The sequence below is a fragment of the Mangifera indica genome, chromosome 16 (genome assembly GCF_011075055.1).
Source record: "Mangifera indica cultivar Alphonso chromosome 16, CATAS_Mindica_2.1, whole genome shotgun sequence".
NCBI lineage: Eukaryota > Viridiplantae > Streptophyta > Magnoliopsida > Sapindales > Anacardiaceae > Mangifera > Mangifera indica.
In genome coordinates, this window is record NC_058152.1 from 1,659,995 (window position 1) to 1,680,675 (window position 20,681).

Consider the following 20,681-nt stretch of genomic DNA (forward strand, 5'->3'; position numbering starts at 1 on the left):
AACAAAATAACGGATACAATATTGTGTATAAACAATTTGTTCAATTGGGTCATTAATCAATTGGTTTAACCATCAGTTGACCTAAGTTACCCTTTCATTTAGGTCACCGACCTGTGTGGACTATAGATACAAAAACACTTCTTCCTTCAAGAGAAATATCAACATCAATATCTTACAAAATTGAAAATCAGAGAAAAAAATAATAAAGGATCGTTTGGTTTCAGATATTTAAAGATTACTTTGATAATTTATCTTTTATTATTTATATTATTTTATTTAGTTTACCAATAATAAAATATTACGGTAACTTTCTATTATCAATACTGTTGTGATAAGTAATATTAGTAGTAATCTAAATACTACCTTCACATTCGGTATTAAAAAATTACTAAAATAATATTAATTTTATTATAATTATATTATTATTTATTTTTATTTTTATATAAAAACAAATTTATTTTTAGTTAGTGTAACAAATAATATAAAAATATTTAAAAATAATTATATTAAAAATCATTTAAATAAAATAATTTATTAATATTCTTTTATTACCTTTAATCGAATACAATAATTATTTATGTCTATTAAATTTTATCAAACATAATAATAATTTATATTTAATAATTTTTTAAATAATCTATTTTTAAAATAATTTTTTTATTTTAATAATAAAATATTATCTAAATTAAATATCTCCACACAAGGATGTAATGTGTGATGCAAACGTGTGCGAACAATCCCAGACAATCTATTAGTCAAAAGAAATCAATTTCAAACAAGAATGTCAAAGAAAACAACAAAACACACAGAAAAGATACAAGAAACATCTCCAAGTCTTAAAGTAATCATCAACATTCGTGCAGACTACTTATACCAGTCGGATTCTTAAGATATTGCTTGCCCCTCAGCCGTGAGTTTTGTATTATCAAGTCAACATACGACAATAAAGGAAAATCACAATATAAATATGGTAATAATAAAATTATGTATATCAAATTTTGATAATATATTTAAATAATATTATATATATATTTATTTTAAATATATAAATAAATATATATTTATATATATTATCATAAAATTAAATATTATTTTATTTTAAATTTAAAATTATCTAATCACATAATAACACATATTAAGTATGTATTTAAAATTAATAAAATTATGTATACTTATTTTAAATACAAATAATTTTATTAATCATGATTATAACGACATATTATTTCAATACTTAATTATATGATCAAATCTGTATACATATAACATTGTTTATATGCGAGTCCAAACAATATCTAATTCACTCTCATATTATTAATATCGATAGAGTAATGTTATATATCTAATTTTGAATATTCAATTTATGACATCATATACACCTAATTAAATTATGGCAATTTATTTAGTATTTAATTAGATAATATGACACAGGAAAAAAATCTAGACTTTTGAAGAGCAAAGGTTCAAGAAGCAAAATGTGTTCCAGAAGTGCATGGAGCCGCTGTGCACTAAATGATCGAGGCAACGGAGGCCTACAAGAGTTAATATGTAAAGTTAAAAGAAGAGTGAGGTTTACAGCCAACAAGCCAACTCGAAAGTCTTTGAATTTGGGGCCTATCTGTAAGTAAGGTTTGAGTGCTTGAGGAAGATTTTAAAATTCTAAAGCCTTTCCTTTCGGTTTTCTAAAACATGTTACATGTATAAGCAAGGAAAAGAGAACCACCTAAAGTGAAACTATGGGCACAAACCATTATAATTAATGAAACCTACAAGCCTTTTTGTTATGGAGGTGGGGATAACCAACTAGGACTCCACCTTTTGCTTTCGGCCATAACAAATCAAACCTGAGGTCCCCTGATCATATTCATGGATTGACGGTTGAGATGAGATTCATGAATCATATCATCAGAAAAGGCTTGGGGAGATGGCTGCACTAGCATTAGTTGGAATTTCTGCTTAAACAATAACTACTTATACAATCAAAAGTTTCCATTATGGGATTAACCTAATATAATGTAAAGCATGCTAGAAATTATATTAGCTTAAGCGCTAGTGTAAGAACCTTTCATTGGCCGCGAATTTTGGCCTTTGGTACAGGTGTTTTTGAGTACTGCTACCGAACTTGAGAAATAATGACAACTATACCTTCAAAAGAGGCATAGAGAAGTTAGATTAATATAGTTAACTGTTTCTGGATAAATCATCTATCACTATCTACATCCTGATAAGAGACAAAAGAAAAGATAGATAGTCCACATTAGGGTCAGACTCAAACTCAGATAAGATCCACCAAGCTAGAAGTGTCTAAAATCTGAGGTTTGATGCCAAACAATTGCCACCAGAGTCAGAATTCATAGCTTCGTGGATGAAACACTAAAGCTAAACTAAAAAAGATAACTCATTCTTATTTAATTTCAATTCACTTTGCCATTTTCCACAAGCTAAGATAAGAAGACTTGAAAAGCCAATAGAAAATTCGTTTTTGAAAGTGATAATAATATCTGTAACATCTGAATATGACTTCTTCAATCACAGCCTTTACTTTCCAAAGTCATTCCACGATTATACTCAGTGTACCCAATGATGATAGAAGAATAATAATTAAAATGCATCAATTTTGTTCTCTAGTGCCAAAACTGCACTTCATGCAGACAACATGTTTCATAAAAGTAACTTTTTAATGCCACTACTTAACCTTTTTCTACACATGCAAGTGCCATGCGACATTACTAGCTTCAACGAACATCTTAAGAATGCTCTAATAATGACCCAGTACAAATACAGTTATTATATGGTGGTCTTATCATAATTTCTACAGTATGTAGTATGCAGACACATTCCTCTTTTATTGTAACTATATTTTGCACTACCCAACAGCCATTATGTCATAAAGATGACTTCAAAACATTGCTTGGGAGTAAAGAATTGAATACATACATGTTATAATAACAATATGCGGCACAAGACATGAAAAGAAAAGAGGAATTATAACTAATTTATCATACTATCTACCATTATTTGTAATGAACCCAAGTGTCGAAATAAATTATAGATTCACAGAAGCTGAAACAGTGATATGCAACAATAGTCCCATAAAATTTTGTTCTTACTAATCCAGGAGCCCAGCGTAAAAATAGCTCTTATAATTCTTCAAGGGTCATCAATTCCTCAACTACAAGAGCAACTGTGTAAAATTTTACACTATACATAGATTGCCTACCGTCAGTATTTTGATTACCTTACCATTTCTTCTTTTACTCATGATAACTTGCATGCCTTGAGCCATGTCTGAGGATAATCCCTTAAGGTGTTTGAACAATGAATGTAAACAAGCAGCATATACCCCTCAGGTTTTTAATAACCTATCCAAATATTTTCTTAATTCATATTAAGGAACAAGCAAAAATATAAAATTCAATCCAAATTTAGTCACGAATCAAAACTTATTGCTTCATACCATACAAGTAATATTGCTTAAAAATATACGCAAAAGATCTCAGCACCAATGCTGTCATCTAACCAATATTCCAAACAGCAAAACCAGAGAGGCAAAAGGCAACTATAAAATTTACTCCTCTAGATTTAACTATTAATGACTAGAAAATTTAAGTATTTTGCAAGTAATTGGACAATCAAAGGTCAAACGCTTTCAAGTAAGGTAATCTCTATTTCACAATTTGAAGTGAAACTGACACAATACCATATTTAAGATTTGAGCAAACTCAAATGGTGCTTCCCAGAAAGACCTACTCAAAGGTGCAAAAACTAAAATAAACATTAACATTAAGCAATGACATCTAGGTCCAAATCTTTTTTTCATGGCAGAAAAAGAGATGGTCCATTTAAGATAGTTTGGAAATTATTTTTCAAAAACTGATTTCCTCTTTCACTTGCAGAATCAAGTATGTCTTATGCAAAAATAATAAAATGCATTATGGAAGAATATTACCCCTAAAAGATATTGACGCATCTGAATTGTGCTTTTTTTTTTTTTGGTTATTGAAATAATGACCTTTCCAGACTTTACAATGTACTAAATTTACACTTTCATAAGTAACAAGCAAAATCCATGAAGGTGAGAGATACATATTTGAATTCTGGTCTAGTAAAGGAGACCACAGAAAGGGAACATGTAAAGTAGCAGATGCTTCATACTTCATTTGACGAATCTTACCTATTATGCGGCTGATAAGATAAGAAAATCATTTTAATGTTTTATCTTCACTAAAATAAGTTCTAATCATCATAAAGCTTTTAAGATTTTATTCTAATCTGCTGATTAAAATTAATTACACCTCCTTCACCTCAAATCTGAAGAAATAAAGTTCAATCTGTAGAATGTTAGATACATATATTTCTTGAACCTGAATGAAATCTACAAGCCAATGATAGGAAAAAACTAACAGGTATTGCCTCTTACGTTGGCTCAACTATATAGTGTATACATGTCAGAAAAAGGAGATTTTGCAAATTCTCATGCCTTTAGTGTATGGTTAAGGAGTAGGAAGAAACTGTACCATCCATCTCAGAGAGGCAGTTTAGGGCCTGTTGACCAAGATTAGTGATCCATCCTCTATAATTGATTAGTAGAGGCCACATGAATTGAAGTGAGTAATGGGCCCTTTGTTAGCCCAATCATATAGCTGCAAGTACTTTACTAGCATAGGTGGTTCACATGGACAATGGTAATAACAATCTCCTATCCCTCTTCCTGGCAACTGCCTGCCTACAACTTCTTAGGCGTAGCGGAAGGAAAATACTAGGGCACAAAATGAAGAAAGAAATCCAGAAGTGCTCAAAGTAAAAGGCCACATAGGATGATATGACAAGCATGCTAAAAAATAAGGCCCAAAAGACAGCCACAGCAACATCACACCTGCATGAAGTAAAGGAAAAAATTTTCACATTTAATGGCATCACAATCATATTAAGATCCTAAGGATACTTCAGACACTAAAATAAGGCAGTTATAAATCTAAGAACATACAAATAGTCATAAATGGTCCAGTGATGTATTGAACTCAACATGTTATAGGAAAATTTGAGTGAAAATTGAACCAAATGGAAAGGGGGATTGGACAATTAATCCTAAGTAGAATAAAATTAGCAAAAGCTGCAACCACAGAATGGCATCAGGAAATTAACCATTTGGGGCTTACTTTTTGTCAAGTAAGGAAACAGTTGCAGCTTTAAATCTATTACGAAAAGGTCTTGTACACACAAATCCCTCAAAACTAAAATAATTGCCCTTATTAGGTATATGCATATTCCTCAGGGCTATACCTCCAATTGTACTTCATGACTTCCATAGTTGCATCTTTAGCATGGCAATTATGGTTGGTTATACATTGCTCCATCTCTAATTGAAAGGGTTATTAAAGAGATTCATATATCTAGCAAATAGGAACTTCTATATGAAAATAAAACATATATAAACCCTTCTTTGCTGGTCTTAGCATTGGAATACTTTCCTAAGTTCCCAATACATGTTCAATATAAAATGAAAATGTGCAGAAGTGAATTTATTAGTTAGTGTTTGAAAATTATAATTTGAATACAAACTTAAGTTTTTGGATTGATGGCTATTGAACCTAATATTAAAATAGTTTGAACACTGGGTCCTCTTTTCAAATCCCAGAACCTTCAAGCCTATTAACCAAATACCAATTCAGAGTAAGGCAGGTCTGTGTTTAAATCCACATGCAAAGCCTGTTGATAAATCCCTGAGTTTATACCTGGATGAGGCAAAAGCCAGCTCCACTCCTAGGGAACATGATGTCTGTCAATAACCCAGAATATACAAGGACAAAGGGTAAGGAGACAACTAATATCCACCAAAAAGTTAACCAACCAAAAATTAAATCCCATATTAATCAACGTAAGCAATGAATAGAGATACACAACTTCTTAGATTTTACGAAGTAGAAAAATAAGAATGCAACTCAACAAAACTGTGCCCGCTGCTAAAAAGAAGACTTCATTTAAATGACTCAATGCAATCATGTGGTACATCACACAATCAACGTAAGAAAGGCTCAAAACATGTAATCTGCTAACCATTTCAAACTATTTGGACTGCGCAGCAAGCCCACTTCATGCAGTGAATATTAAAGAAAAATTTATTAACAATATTGATTAAGAACTTCAAATTGGCAAACTAAACAAAAGATAGCCAAGTGCAATACTTGCACTGACACAGGCATAGATATTAGAGCTATTTAAAACCAAAATACGAACTTCAATAGAACATCAAAGGCTCTCAGATAAAGCAACTAGCACAGCTTCACTGTACGGTTGAGCTACAAGCCAATGATTTTGGTTTTGTAAATGGCTGCTATAGGCATCCTCAATATACAAGGAGGAACCAAAATCAATTCTTTTACATATTTGAAGAATAATCTCTCCTTATCACGAAATTTTGCTCAAACTACACAAACTCAAGTCCTAATTCAACGAAAAATTTGCCTATTGCCCGCAAGCTTATATGCCCACTCACAATGCTTATTTTAACATAAAATAGACTTAATTCCCTCAAAATTTGAATACTTGTGCGATTGCAACAGTAATTTACGAACAAAACAGCCAATTTTGGCCATTAAGGTTTTTCATGATATTCATCCTTTTATATATACGAAGAAGCCAAATTTACAGTTTACGATTTTTTTTTTTTTTAAAGGCAAAATAACCAGCAGTTCCCAAATCAACCCCATTAATGTACTTAACTTTTTGTTTCAACAACAGATTGCTAATTATACAAAATAAAGAAGAAAATAAATTTCAATACCTAAATGCTTAAGTAATAAATCAAACTGAATTTATAATTAATACAAAATTAGATATTGAGAGAACTACCGGGATGAGAGAAATGGCTTAGGAGAGAAGACAGTGAGAGCTGAACACTTGTGTTGAGATCGGATCTGGTAGTCTCTGAGTTGCTCAACGAGTTTAGAACGAGTTATCATTTCTTCACCTACCTTCAAATTTAAACACTAGTTCCTAAATAATGTAAGAAAAACCTTAGATTTGATAAATTTGTTGACAACAGACGAGATTTTGATTGCTGAATTCAATGGGTTTAAATTTAATACTACTGTTGATGGCTTTTTCCGCTGAACTTGCAAGTGAGTTTGATAGCTGAATTTTGACGGTGTGAGTGCCAAATAGTGTGAGCCACGCGACCCCGCGTGTTGGGGGGCTAAGTGTGGGCTTTCAAATAGTGTAGGAAACGCGAGATCGCGTGCTGGGGTCTAAGTGTGAGTTTCAGCACACAGGGGTTCTTGAGAGATCAGACTCGCGGGTTCGCGTGCTGGGGGCCTTCTGTACTTTTCCATCAAGCCTGGTGGTGGGCGTCGCAATATTTTCTGATTTTGGAGTTTTATGATATTTTTCATTTAAACGGGCAAATTAAAATATATTTTTTTATCCATTTTTCTAAATAAAGCCATGTATTACTAAAATTAACCTATTTTAGATTTTTTTTTTTACAGATAATAACTTCAAGATAAAAAGAAAAGAAACATGAATTTAAGTCGAATTGAATCATAAATTTGAATCACAAATTTGAATTACCAATTCAAATCATGAATTCGAATCAAACTAAATCATAAATTCAAATTATCAATTCAATTCAAACCAAGTTAAACACCTTCTATCTTAAGTTCAATTTAGTGTTAAAAATGGGTTGAATTTTTTTTCTTGAATTTGGGTTATATTTGAATTAAATGAATTCCAATTGAGCTAAATTAAGTTAAATCAGCTTTTAAGATTGAGCAGTTTTGATTCAAATTCAACTTTAATTAATTATCAAATTTCAAAGTTTTATTAGATATCATAAATAAGAGTATATTCTAAAAAATTCAATATGAAAATTAACAAATATTAATTTAAACAAACATCTAAAAACAACATAAAATTTGATGAACATCAATTTACCTCAGGCCAAAAGACTTATTCCCACCAAAGATTAAGTCCATCCCTAAACTTTTATCTGTTAAATTTTGAAAACTCAAATATTCACTTGTTTGTTAAATTTTATTGTTAATATCAGAGTTAAAAAGGTAAAATAATAAATGAGTATTTCCATTTTCAAAACTTATCTGATAAAAGTTTGAGAATTGATTAAACCATTTTATTAAAATTACACCGTCATTAACACTTATGCTTATCGATTTACAATTTATCAGCTGAAACCTGAAAATTTAAAAATTCTGAATAATTTTTCCGTTTTATTAATTTGTAAAGGTGTAAATTAATTTTTAAAACTATCGGGAATTATATTAATATTTTAGAAAAATTCATGAACACCCCCAATGCAGAGTGATGTGAAGAGTTGGTTTCTTGCACTGCATCACAGCAGGGAGGAAGGCGAGAGAGAATGGGAACAAGAGATCTTCTGATTCCAATGGCCGGAGTTGTTGATAATGGAGACTCGGTTTCGTCAGCCACCGCCCTTTCACCTATTGCCTGTTTATCTCGCTAAGCTGCAAAGAGGTCTTTTTCTCATCTCATAATCAGCATCTCCATGTTATGCAATGTCCAATTCTCTTACTTGCCTTCTTTTATTGAATTAATAAATGTTTGGCAGATGCTTTTAGCCTCTGGTTTGATCTTATATATCGATGCAGGCATTCGCCAAAGTCATTCGTAGTTGGGCCTCATAAAAGTTTATGACAGAATGGTTCGTCTTTGGTGCTGAATGCGGCCTTCATTTCATTCTGTTTTGCTCTTTATTTACTTTCTAAAAGAAGTTTAAATCGAACCAGATTCATTGAAAAATTTTATGATGCAGACTTCAGAGTACCAAAAACGCTGCCGTTTGGACGATAGATAGAATTAAAAATGATATGGTTCCGTTGCCGGGAATCGAACCCGGGTCTTTCGGGTGAGAGCCGAATATCCTAACCGACTAGACTACAACGGATTTGACATCTTTTCTGCTACTTTAAATACTTAACTTAATTAAACTTCAGAATTAGAAAATGTCATGTGACTGTAATTCGAGCTAAATATGCTTGCCTTGTAGACTTTGCACTTTCTGCACCTTGTATGCTGGTAATGAAAGGTTCATCGAGAACTGAAACTTGAAAGGCACTTCTTTGATTGTAATTCCACAGTTTCTTGCTCCTGACAACATTTTATTGTGTGTGCAGTATCATTTTGTTTCCTACAGCTATCACTTGGTGGTTTATTCATTTTGTGGATGGGGTCTTCTCCCAGTTTATACTCATCTTGGCATCAGTGTCTTTGGTTGGTATATTATCTTTTTACTTTCTGAAATTTATTTTCCATGCTAAACTACATTTTATAGAATTAGGTATGTAAGAGGTTTTTTTTTTTTTTTAGCAGGTGTCATCTGTCACTTTAATCTTCGTGGTTGGCATATTCATGTCCTCATAGTTGGGGCGGGCTTCTGTTCTTAGTCTTGGAGAATGGTTTATCAAGAAAATGCCCTCCTCAGCTATATTTACACTGCTTCAAAACAAATAAGTGCAGCAATATTTTCTGTATTAAGTTTGCTCATATAATAAAAATATTGAACATTTTGGAACAGAAATGGTCATATCTGGTGGCATGTCAATACCTCAGGTTATAACTACCCCGGACGCAAAAGCTGTTCGTCCAGCAGGATAAGCTGTACCGCCGGTTTAATGGTGGTTTTGTATTTGATTCGACTGTTTTGCACCTCAAAAGAAGTTCTGCTTCCTCCCAGATGATCAAGTTGACGGTAAAAGAATCCTGTAAAAATATTTTTTAAAAGAAAGTTTTGGCTGAGAAATTGATGGTTACCAAAAGCTTTATGAAACCTTGGCTAGTGAGGTGAGACAGGCCCCCTAGGGATGATGGCTGGTCACTAAATAGCATTTCTTTGGCCAGAATTTTTGTATCAGCATTATTACTGTTTAAAATTCTAATTTGGGAAGCAAATTGCCATAAGTCCGTTGTCGTCCAGCGGTTAGGATATCTGGCTTTCACCCAGGAGACCCGGGTTCGATTCCCGGCAACGGAAGTCATATGTATTTTTGGGTTTGTTATATATAATTATAATTTAATTTATAATTATATATTTTATTGTTTTACATTTTTAATATACAATTTAATTTTTTCCGTTCGAACCATAATTTGATTTTTGATTTAGGATCTAATTTTTCCTTTTTAATTATAGGATTGCCCGTAATCCATAAATAAAAGTTCGAATTTACTCGTATCAACACCCATGTCAACACGTCATTTGATTCTTAACAGACATTTTGAGAAGTCGACTCTTCAATTCTCAGCACAAAAAAGCAAAAATTGGGCCCTTCCAACACTCGTCTGCTCCCAAAAATTGAAAATTGAAGAGGCGACATAACATTATCCTATTTGAAATCCCTTCAACTATTGAGGGTTGAGAGCATGCCTCCGGTTGCCGTTGGAACCACGACCTCCCAACCAGGTCCTTTAAGGGGAATAACATTAGGCTTCTCTTCATCGTCCGATGGAACCCCAATTAGATCACTTCTATCCAACACCATCTCCAGATCTTCATCGCTAATATCCGTCTGAATCATTTTGTCTTCCGCCGTTTCTTCGTCTTTAAGAAGTGATAGTAGATCCTCTTCCTGATAACATCAACAGCAAAAAATGTCAACAACAATATGCCAAAAACTTGTAAGCTGAGAAACCACATCCATGAGATCAAAAAGATGAAAAAAAAAAAATTACCTCCATGACATCTGTACCACTGCCCTTGATCCGTTCCTGATGGAATTGTCCTTTCCCGATCACAACATGCTCAAGCTTCAACTTACTAAAAGCTCTTTTCAAAATCCGACCCTGTTAACATACACGTCTATGATTCACTACAAATACTCAAAATAACATTAACTTCTAAAAATCCAAAAGATCAAGATCACCAGTTGATTACCTCAACAGACTGAGCTGTTGCTAGCCTGTAAACATGAACAGGCTTGGTTTGGCCAATCCTATGACATCTATCCATAGCCTGTAAATCCATTTGAGGGTTCTGGATGCATATGAGACATAATAAATTCATCTAGAGCTCTCTGGCTTTGATTAAAGAAAATGTTCACAAAGAATGAAAAAGAAACTGAAGTTCCGACGGTTTGAAAAAGGACATATACCCAATCACTGTCATACAATATACAGGTATCAGCTGCAGTGAGATTAATACCCAGTCCACCAGCTCTAGTGCTCAGAAGAAATATCCTACATTTGGAGTCGACATCATTGAAGTCCTCAATCTGTAGGCAGAAGAAAGTTTGGTAATCAAGGAGATTTATTTACACTTCATCAATAGTTGTAAAACCAAGAGAAAGACTTCGGGTTCATTTGGTAGTAAAAGTAAAAACAAATGTTTTGCAAAACCAAACAAATTTACATATTACTAAATAAGGAGAAACAGTTCTCTACAGCAGAGTATAAACCAGTAGACAATGAATGAACTGATATCAAAGCAAACTACACATAACAAATTTAACACTCATTACACTAGGCAGCTAATTAATATAAATTGCTAAATTTTGCAGTCGTATAATTCCAATGAAATACATTTATAAAAAATAAATTAAATATAGAGTAGTAAGGAGGAACAAACCTGTCTTTTTCTTTCATCTAACTTCACGCTGCCATCAATTCTACAAACTTCAAATCCCTTTTCACTAAAATAGTAGTCCATTATATCCAAAACCTTAGTCCACTGAGAAAAGATGAGGACCTGATTACAGAGAAAATTGAAGATAAGCAGAGCTATATGCAACAAGATATACACAAATTTACAATATATATATATATATATGCACCAAACCTTGTGCTTGCGAGCAAATAGCTGAGTCAGCAACCTATCCAACAGGTGGAATTTACCACACTGTTCAACAATCTGCTCGACAGGTGGGTAAAATTCTGTTGAAGGGTCCAAAAGTTGGAGTGGGTCAAGCAGTAGACCAGTCACAGTAGAATCACTTAACGGATTGTGAAGAAGATACCTGAGCCACTAAATGCTGACTCTAAGAGGTCAGGATGGTTGCAGTTCTTCCGAAGTTGAATCATTAAATTGTTAAGTTTTCCTTTCATGCCACGTCCTGCAACATTACAGATTGTAAATAAGCAGAGACAATATACACAAAATATATGTAAAAGTCAGATAGAAGAAGATTGAAATTTACAGTCAGAAGTAATAAATAACCAGCAAGAGCATCCATGAAATGGAAAAGAATTTCTAAAACTGGCATATCCTATGTTCAATCAAAATGGCAACCGACCTTTTAACTCCATCAGAAAACCAAAAACATTTAAACAAAACCTCCATGACAACACAAAAATAAAAGCATTAAGAAAAGCTTCTTTTAACATCCCAGAATCTATCTTGCAAGATTCCAGTAATTAAGCTATCAGATCCTGTAAGACAATTATACAGGGCACATCTATAAGGCCCTTGGTGGAAAGATGAGAGATGCTTAATTGAATAGTCATGGTGATAATATTTTTCATTCAATCAAGTCAGGCATTGTTGCAGTGATAAAGTTATCCTTTCATAGTTAGAAGTTCAAAAAATCATTGCAACAACCCAATCTATACATTTGTCTCATCAAACAACATTTTCCCGGAATATGTTTCTCAAATCAGATGAAATTCTTGCCAGTTGATAGCAATAATATGAATTCTTAACTTATCAAATACCACAAAATAACTCCAAACAGATATACACCAATACAAAGGTTCATCATAAAAAGTTAGATAACAGGTAACACCTTCACTTCTTTTAAATTGATATCATAATATAGCAACCGATATCAAGGGAGATCTTATACCTGTGTCCACCTTCTCACATAAGTAATTTTCCAATGTCTTATTGACTAAATGATCCTGGAAGTTTCTTTGATGCTCAGTCAAGGTAGCATATAATATGATCTCCTTTTTACGAGGGAGCAATTGCTCAACATCAGACTTCATTCTTCGAAGAAGAAAGGGGCGTAATATAGCATGGAGTTTAGCCACCACCTGTGGTTGATAGAATCCTTGATTATGATTTATGAACGCTCAATAAAAGTGAAGACACTATGTAATAAGGACTCATACTTGTGCCCTTCTCTTTTCTTCAACCTCTTCTTTTAATGCTTCAGAGTTGCACTTTCCTGACAAATCAAACCTGAATACGAAGATGGCATTAACTAAGAGTTAATCTTTCAAAAACAATGTGTAACTAAGAGTTTTCATTTTCTCAGTTTGGTGATTGGATTTACCAAAAATCTAGGCCACAAAGACAAGAATATAGATGGAGAGACTTTTAGTTAGCAGAAAATAATAAAGTGAATTTCAAAAGAAAAAGGCCTAGATTACTTAACCCCTAAGATGTATATACATATATAATGATATTGAATTGATAAACTTAATCAAGGTAAATACACTCTGAAAAAAGTGGCCAAAACCCAATCCAGTACAATATTTATGAACCTTAGGTGACATTTTTGGTTCCATCGTATACTTTGAAAAACTAAACACAAAATTCTTGAAATAGCATAAAACCAAAAGCCAAAAACTGATGTAAAACCAAATGTCAAAAACTTTAGCATAGAATTTCCATTTATATTGTTTAACTTCAAAATATATATGGTGAATTTCAAAAGAACTCCTGATAGATATAGCAAAAGATGAATATATAGATAATAACAATGAATCAATAAATTACCCAAGGTAACTCCACTTTTATAAGGTGGCAAAAAATTCAAACTATTACAACATTTGGGAACCATATTTTGTTTTTATTTTATACCCAACATTCATTTAATCTTGTCTAGGTATTCACCAAACTATTACTACTTTCAAACCTTACAGCATTAATAGCTAGAAAACTTCTGTAACATAATATCCCAAGTATATGGTCAAGAGATTTGAAGCTTCAACCTCTTAGTCAAAATCAAGAACTTTTACCACTTAATCCAACTCTTGGGCTTGTTTCCTTTCTTAATAGAAAGTAAAAGTATTAAAATTGGTGCACTCAGGTCTCTATGGACAGTATCAACAACGTTCACATGATTGGAATATCATAACTAACAAGTTAATAGAAAGGTGCATACAAACCATGACTGAAATTCTTCAAGGGATGAAAAGATATCAGGTAAAATGAAATGTAACAATGACCAAAGCTCTGCCAAATTATTCTGCAGTGGAGTCCCGGTTAATAGAAGCTTATTTCCTATAGGTAAATGTTTCAATTCCTTCAGCAGTTTGCATTTTGAATTTTTCAACCTGTGCCCCTTCACACAAAGATAGAGTTCAGACTGAATAATATCAAATTACAAATCCTAATGCTTCCATTAATATACATTTGGAGCACTCAAATTTGTGAACTACATATAACACTTACCTCATCAACAACAACATACTTCCAATCATAATGCCTTAAATATTTTTTTGCATCAGTTAATGCAATCTCGTAAGAAGTGACAACTATAGGAAATTTTGGGCCAATTTCACGAGGCATGTGTTTCCTTCGTAGTTCCTGCCTCTCTTGTTTGCTTCCATGGTAAACAATTGCATTCATTGAGGGCACAAACCTATCAAAAAAAATTCCAAAAGAGTATAAAAGCAGCCACAAGGTTGCCTTGTTCCATACGCCGGTATATGGAAAATTGACAACACAAAATTACCTTGAAATCTCATTCACCCAATTTGAGAGAGTAGAAAGCGGGGAAATTACTAAATAAGGTCCATTCAATCCCATTCCTTTTAAATGTGCAAGGAAGCCAATTGTTTGAATTGTCTTTCCAAGGCCCATTTGATCTGCAAGAATTCCATTCAACCCATTTTGCCATAATGAGATCAACCACTTAACACCTTTTATTTGATAAGATTTCAATTTTCCACCAGTCAACAAAGGCACGAGTTCTCTCTGCTCTTTATTAACTCTTTCTTCCTCAGTCAGACTCTCATCTTCAGCTACTTCTCCTTCTTTAGATCTTGTTAGCATTGCCGCTACTGCTCTCTTGGCCTTCCTCTGATGATGTCACATAGTTATCACAGAATTTAATAAAGATGTCAAAATAATTTAAAATCACTGTTTTAATAGGCCAAAATGTAATATTATGCAATGTATTCACATGTTAAAAGTAACAAAAATATTACAGTATTGTATTGGGTTGCTGTTTTTCTTTTTGAACCACGACCTTTCTTCTTCACCACAGGTTCACTCTCCTGTTCCACTCCATTCTAGCAATGTGATTCATAAAAAAACTTAATCAGCCATGTGAAAAAAATAGTTCTTAACTTAGAAGATTCGTCTATAAAGGAAGCTTGAAAGGATACATTTGTGATGTCCTCCATTTTTTCAAGAAGAAACTCTGTATACATCTGTGTTTGCGTAAGAAGCTCATCCAACTTGGTAAACTGCATGTCATTCAGGCAGGCTTCATTGTTGGGCTCTTTCTCTTGTTCCTCCTCTTCTCCCTCTCGAGCATCTAGTAGCTTTACCTCCTCCTCTAACATGGATTTAGATATAAGGAATGTACCTTTACCTTTCATATTTAAAAGTGTTTCTTCATCTAACTTGACTCCAATACCGTCCTTGCAGATGTCCTTTGTTCACAGGAATAAAAGGTAAATTCAATTAAAATTTCAGTTGTGATCCCTATGGGAAAGCTCATTCATGCAGATTGAATCAAATGCAAGACCAAATGAGTAGATATCACACATGCACACAACTCTCTGACATAGTAACTAATTCCAACAATTTCCTAAATTGAGGAAAAAAATATTCACAGCAAACAATGAGGATTCAAAACCTTTGTTTTAATAAACTGATACAATGGAGGCATTTCCCAGAAATAGTATAAATTTCAAAAAGTTACATTAACATAAAGTATTACCTTATTGTGAAAAATAATTCGAAAAACAACCAGACCACTCCGCAAAAACAAAAAAGGTAAAGAATGAGATTCATAAGCTGTACAATACAAACAGAACAAGTAAAAAATCATTCATATGGACAATAGATCAAACAGATTTATATTAGTGCATCAACATTCCACATAAAATAAAATCCTAAACACTTAAGAGAAGCAATAGCCAGCCTTTTGATTTACAAAGAACAATACAAAAAATATATATACATAGGATAAAAGCACTTGTGCCTTCAAAATGGAAGACACGTTCAAGTCTTTAATATCAAAATTAATTTTTACAGTTCAAAAATAAACCTTGAACAAAATTTTCAACTTTCGCACTCTATCCAACGAACCAAGGGAGTCAAAAAATTAATATATAGACAGATACGGTAAAGAAAAGCAAACCTCATCCTCAAGGACCGAAGTAGGAGACTCAGCAGAAGCACCATCGTTGTTGATTTCGTTCTCGGCCACCATTTCGAACCCTAAAAATGGGTACAGTAATCAACAAATACAGCACGAAAATGGGATTCTCTTGACATAAAACGTATTGAAACAAAAAGTATAAGTAAAACTCATTTCCAGAACCATTAAGCCTAGGGCTTCGACTTACCCCACACATAACACACTAAAAAATGATATTTCTGAAGAAACCAAAGCATGAAATGTATGAACAAGAACCGCACATACCAGTAGTTTTTACAAGTTAAAATAGAAGAGAAAGGTAGCCCCGCCACAAACAACAGAACGGACCAGAGAAAATGGACGTCTGCAAGGAATAAGGACAGTGGTTTATGGTAGAGTTTCAACTTTTGAATAAGCCAGAAATTATTTATTTATTTTTTATTGGTTCATTGGACAATCAATGCCATTGGGTTTGGGCGGGAAAACTGGTATTTAACTTAACCCTAAATTTTGCAGTTAATTACTATTCTAACCATTCGACTGCTGCCAGTTGTCCTGGATGAATTTTATTTTTTAACATGGGCAGTGCAATTTCCCACCAAAATTTTGATGAAATGACATTTTCATCTTTTAATTTGAAAAGTTTTATTTATCCATCCACTATTTACTTTTATTAATAAAAATCTATGCATAAAATGGTATAAAAGTCATTTTATACAATGACTAACATTCCAATAAGAAACAATTTGTGAGAGTAGTCCTTTCCACCCCTCTTTTTCTTCTCTTTCTCTTCCTTGTTTCTTTTTTTTTTCCTTCCTCACTATCTACTTCTTGTTATTAGGTTTATTGATTCTAAGATTGATTAAATTGATTGACATTTTAACCTATAATATGCTTTATGTGAAATTTTTTTTGAAATATACATGAAATAAAAAAATAGTTATAAACATTGAATGAGCTAAAAACCACAAATTTTAAAAAATGTGTCATTAAAAATGAAGAAGGATTATGAACAACATCAAACATCCATGAATAAGAAGCCCAAGTCAAACTTGACATTACCAAGGTGTGAGAATTAAAGAGCAAAGACTTACCCAATTTGTGTGAATATCGAAGCTTGTGGATTTTGACAAAAGGGTTAGGTGACATGGTAAAGAATAGAAAAACACTATGATGGGGCATTGTTGTGTACACACAGTTGGTGGTGCAATGATGTGTGGCTAAGTGCGTTAATGTGCACACAATTGATTAGCTAGAAACAAATGTGCATGATAACAAGTGTAGCAAAAATAGAATCAAGGAAGACAAGCAGTTTGTAACACAATTTCAAAGACGACAAATGGTGGATGTTAGAGATCATAGAGTGGTGTTTCATCAAACATGAAAGTTGTAACTAGTAATTTCACATAGCAACATAAACTTAGGGTCATAAAGCATACTAAATCAACAAGATCTAATTCAAACAAACATATTACAATGTTATTGATGAAGATGACATGAGTAGAAGAAAACAAGTTTCAATATAAACAACGACAAGAGAACAATGATTTGATTTCGATTGAATTGAGCTAGACAGGTGGATGACGACAAGAGGATAAAATAGTAACTTAATTTGAAGCCAAATAGTTTTATTAATGAAAATGGTTGATGGGTAAATAAATAGATTTTTTAAACTTAAATAGTTGGAAATATATTTTATCAAAGTTTGGGTAGTAACTATGATGTAGTCTCTGACAATGTTAACCTGCGTTGTGTTGGCCACTTGGCCGGCGTATAAATGCTTCCCCGAATTAATGGGGCATGCTAAATCGATATGTCCAATCGCTGCTTTGGATTGTGTGAGATTTTCACAGCACAGTATAATGTTTATACTCTTTTATTGTTTTCATTGGAGCATATTATTATGGGTTCTGTTTTTTTTTTTCCCTTGCCGCCTCCAGTCTAGTGTTTCTCTCTCGAGAGCAGCGCGGGATTTTGTGTGGGATAATCAAGTTATAAGTTTAGGGCATGATTAATATTGAAATCGTACTCCCGATGGGTATCTTGACTTGTGTAAGATCCCCAGTTAAAGTCCCAATAAAGCTTAGGGATAAAAATTATAAGCATAAAAATCAGATTAAACTCTTATATTGTTAATCATATTAGTTATAAAATTAGTTATTAGGCTTAAAATTTTATTTATTTATAGTATTGATTCAATCGGAAGAGATGGTTCGATTTAAATTGAGATCTTTGTCAAGAACATAGCCCAAGAGGTTAGCTGTTCAGGTGCCAAGCAAACTCCCAGATCATGTAAAAGAGGACCCAAATGATCCACCCATCCTCTGTATGAGCATATACCTTCAAAAATTGTAGCAGAGGAGGCAATGGGTACCTACAAAATGTGGATTTGATGATAAACTGATTTAATCAATAAGACAATAATGGCTTTAAATTTTTGATGCATGAGAGCATCTTGAAATATTTTGTTTCAGGTGGTGCATCCTTGATGAACTTCTCAATGAAATTAGGCAATCGTGCAAAGGCCCGTGCCAGGAGGCTAAAACATAAGATGCCTCTGTATTATGAATAGATTGTTTTGGCTACATGGGCATCCATTTCCATTGATTGTTTTTTTAAATCATCTCCTAGGCCTTTCTACTTGTATTGATTGAATTACTTCTCCCAGCAGGATTGATCGGAAATTTTTTTATAATCAAACACCTCACACCATCTCTCTCCACAGATAAAGACAACTTAAATTAAACCTCTCCAAGGTTCTATGAAAAAAAAAAAAAAAAACAGAAAAGAAAAGAAAATTCGATTCATGTACCCTTTACACCATTGAAATTGTTTCTACTTGACAAAATATGTCAAACTCAGTACTAAATTATGTAAAAAGGCTAAATTAGTAACGACAATGAATCGTAATAATAAAACTATGTATACCCGTTTTACGTATATAAATATATATATATATATATATATATATATATAATATTATTATATAATTGAATGATTTTTAATTATGTGATAACAAAGAGTGTATATATTTGTATACTTAAAATATATTCGTATAGTATTACTTCATTATAGACCACACTATCTGTAATATCAACTCCTTGCTTGCTATTAGTTAAAACTGAGAATTCTAGAAAATGGATAGCCAATTCCTATTAAACTATGATCACCATTAATCAAGATAGAAACGGAAGGAGAGTTTTAATATCTCATCATCAGAATGAAAAGGTCATCTGCTCAGTAGAGGAATGCTTTTCCAGAATGCAAATTCTGGAGAGCAGTTTTCTGATCCAAGCTTAGCAAGTTTCTTCATACTATGCAGCAGTGCTTTAATTTGTATTGTATAGGTAAAGTCATTGAAGACATACTACTACTGAGTTGGTAGAACTTACTTGAAAGGAGTTCAGAATCCAGTACGCAATGGAGCATGTTTCAACATATTACCGCACAGAGATTCAAAAATGCCAGAGTTAAAAACTAAACGCGAACGTACGTATTCATCGATATTGTGAAGAATAACTGATTACCTTAGCAATTTGAACAGCAAGAAAGCAATGATAATTCCTTCCGCTAAATGTTTTGGAAGAGGAACTAGGTAATCTTCCGTATCCTTTCTTTTGATCATCAGTAGTCAAGGTTAGAACAAACCTTTGTCGACTGCTTTCGCCATCACTGGATATCCCAACAATTAGACTATATTTGGAGGGGTACGCCAGGCCCGAGCAGTAGTGCAACGCAAGGGCGACGCTTGAGGGCTCCAGTGGCAAGCCACCGTGGTGAACCCTTCCCCTCAAAAAATTAATTTAATATCATGTGGGACATTGTCCCACGTATCAGATATTAAACTGATAAGAACAGATACTACACTTGATCTTAGCCAAAAGGCCGAGAAAGGTATGAGTTCTTAAGTCAACAGCAGTCTATTTTATAGCCATCTCTTTGCCCTGCGCTTCTTCTGTGTGTCAATGTGGGACTTCAGAACAACTTTACTTAACAGGTTCGTTGATCACGGGCTCTTATCGTATTGGATTTTTATAAGGGCTTAATCTATGATAAAGCTCCAAAATCTTATTTGGGCCTTTTTTATTTCCGTTATAGGCTGGTAGGCCTCTGTAACGGAAGGACACCGACCCACGTGTTGGACTGATCTGATTCCAACGCTTAGGCCGCTTCCTGTTAGTCAATCACCATCTCAAAATTATCATTAAGTTGTAGGGCTAACTTAGGTTCTAAGACCCGGATAGATGGCAACGGAGAGGGGATCTTAATCTCTGTCTCCGTCCTTATAGGGGATATCAATCCCATCCCCCATAAAGGATATTAATCTCCGTCTTCTCTACGGGGATAAAAATGATTCTCTGTCTCTTTCCCGTAAAAAAAAAAATCTCTTCTCCATCCTCT

General features: G+C 33.2%; 1 protein-coding gene, 2 long non-coding RNA genes and 3 other non-coding genes across 7 annotated transcripts; 1 reads left to right on the top strand and 5 right to left on the bottom strand.

Annotated features, from left to right (window-relative positions):
* Positions 1-4,234: 4,234 nt before the first annotated feature.
* Positions 4,235-7,301, bottom strand: LOC123198642. The gene is made up of 3 exons (XR_006498085.1): positions 6,850-7,301; positions 5,733-5,776; positions 4,235-4,873 (listed from the first exon to the last, which is right to left on the bottom strand). It is a non-coding gene; the product is annotated as an uncharacterized LOC123198642 (long non-coding RNA).
* A 1,543-nt stretch (positions 7,302-8,844) lies between these two features.
* Positions 8,845-8,917, bottom strand: TRNAE-CUC. The gene has a single exon. It is a non-coding gene; the product is annotated as a tRNA-Glu (tRNA).
* Positions 8,918-9,931: 1,014 nt separating this feature from the next.
* Positions 9,932-10,003, top strand: TRNAE-UUC. The gene has a single exon. It is a non-coding gene; the product is annotated as a tRNA-Glu (tRNA).
* A 172-nt stretch (positions 10,004-10,175) lies between these two features.
* Positions 10,176-16,726, bottom strand: LOC123198526 (ATP-dependent DNA helicase DDM1). Of its 2 annotated transcripts, none has more exons than XM_044613210.1 (16): positions 16,566-16,726; positions 16,281-16,360; positions 15,298-15,567; positions 15,118-15,201; positions 14,643-14,989; positions 14,360-14,549; positions 14,074-14,249; positions 13,072-13,141; positions 12,804-12,993; positions 11,979-12,074; positions 11,801-11,895; positions 11,591-11,710; positions 11,118-11,237; positions 10,901-10,999; positions 10,699-10,809; positions 10,176-10,595 (listed from the first exon to the last, which is right to left on the bottom strand). In XM_044613210.1, exons 2-16 carry the CDS (start codon positions 16,350-16,352, stop codon positions 10,368-10,370), a joined length of 2,268 nt encoding a protein of 755 aa, XP_044469145.1. In that variant the 5' UTR covers positions 16,353-16,360; positions 16,566-16,726; the 3' UTR covers positions 10,176-10,367. The 2 variants fall into 2 exon arrangements, with proteins under 2 accessions (XP_044469145.1, XP_044469143.1); XM_044613208.1 differs by having other exon boundaries at positions 16,489-16,690.
* An 880-nt stretch (positions 16,727-17,606) lies between these two features.
* On the bottom strand, positions 17,607-20,544 carry LOC123199040. Its single transcript, XR_006498167.1, has 2 exons — positions 19,673-20,544; positions 17,607-18,654 (listed from the first exon to the last, which is right to left on the bottom strand). It is a non-coding gene; the product is annotated as an uncharacterized LOC123199040 (long non-coding RNA).
* On the bottom strand, positions 19,983-20,178 carry LOC123199839. The gene has a single exon (XR_006498445.1). It is a non-coding gene; the product is annotated as a U2 spliceosomal RNA (small nuclear RNA).
* Positions 20,545-20,681: the final 137 nt, after the last annotated feature.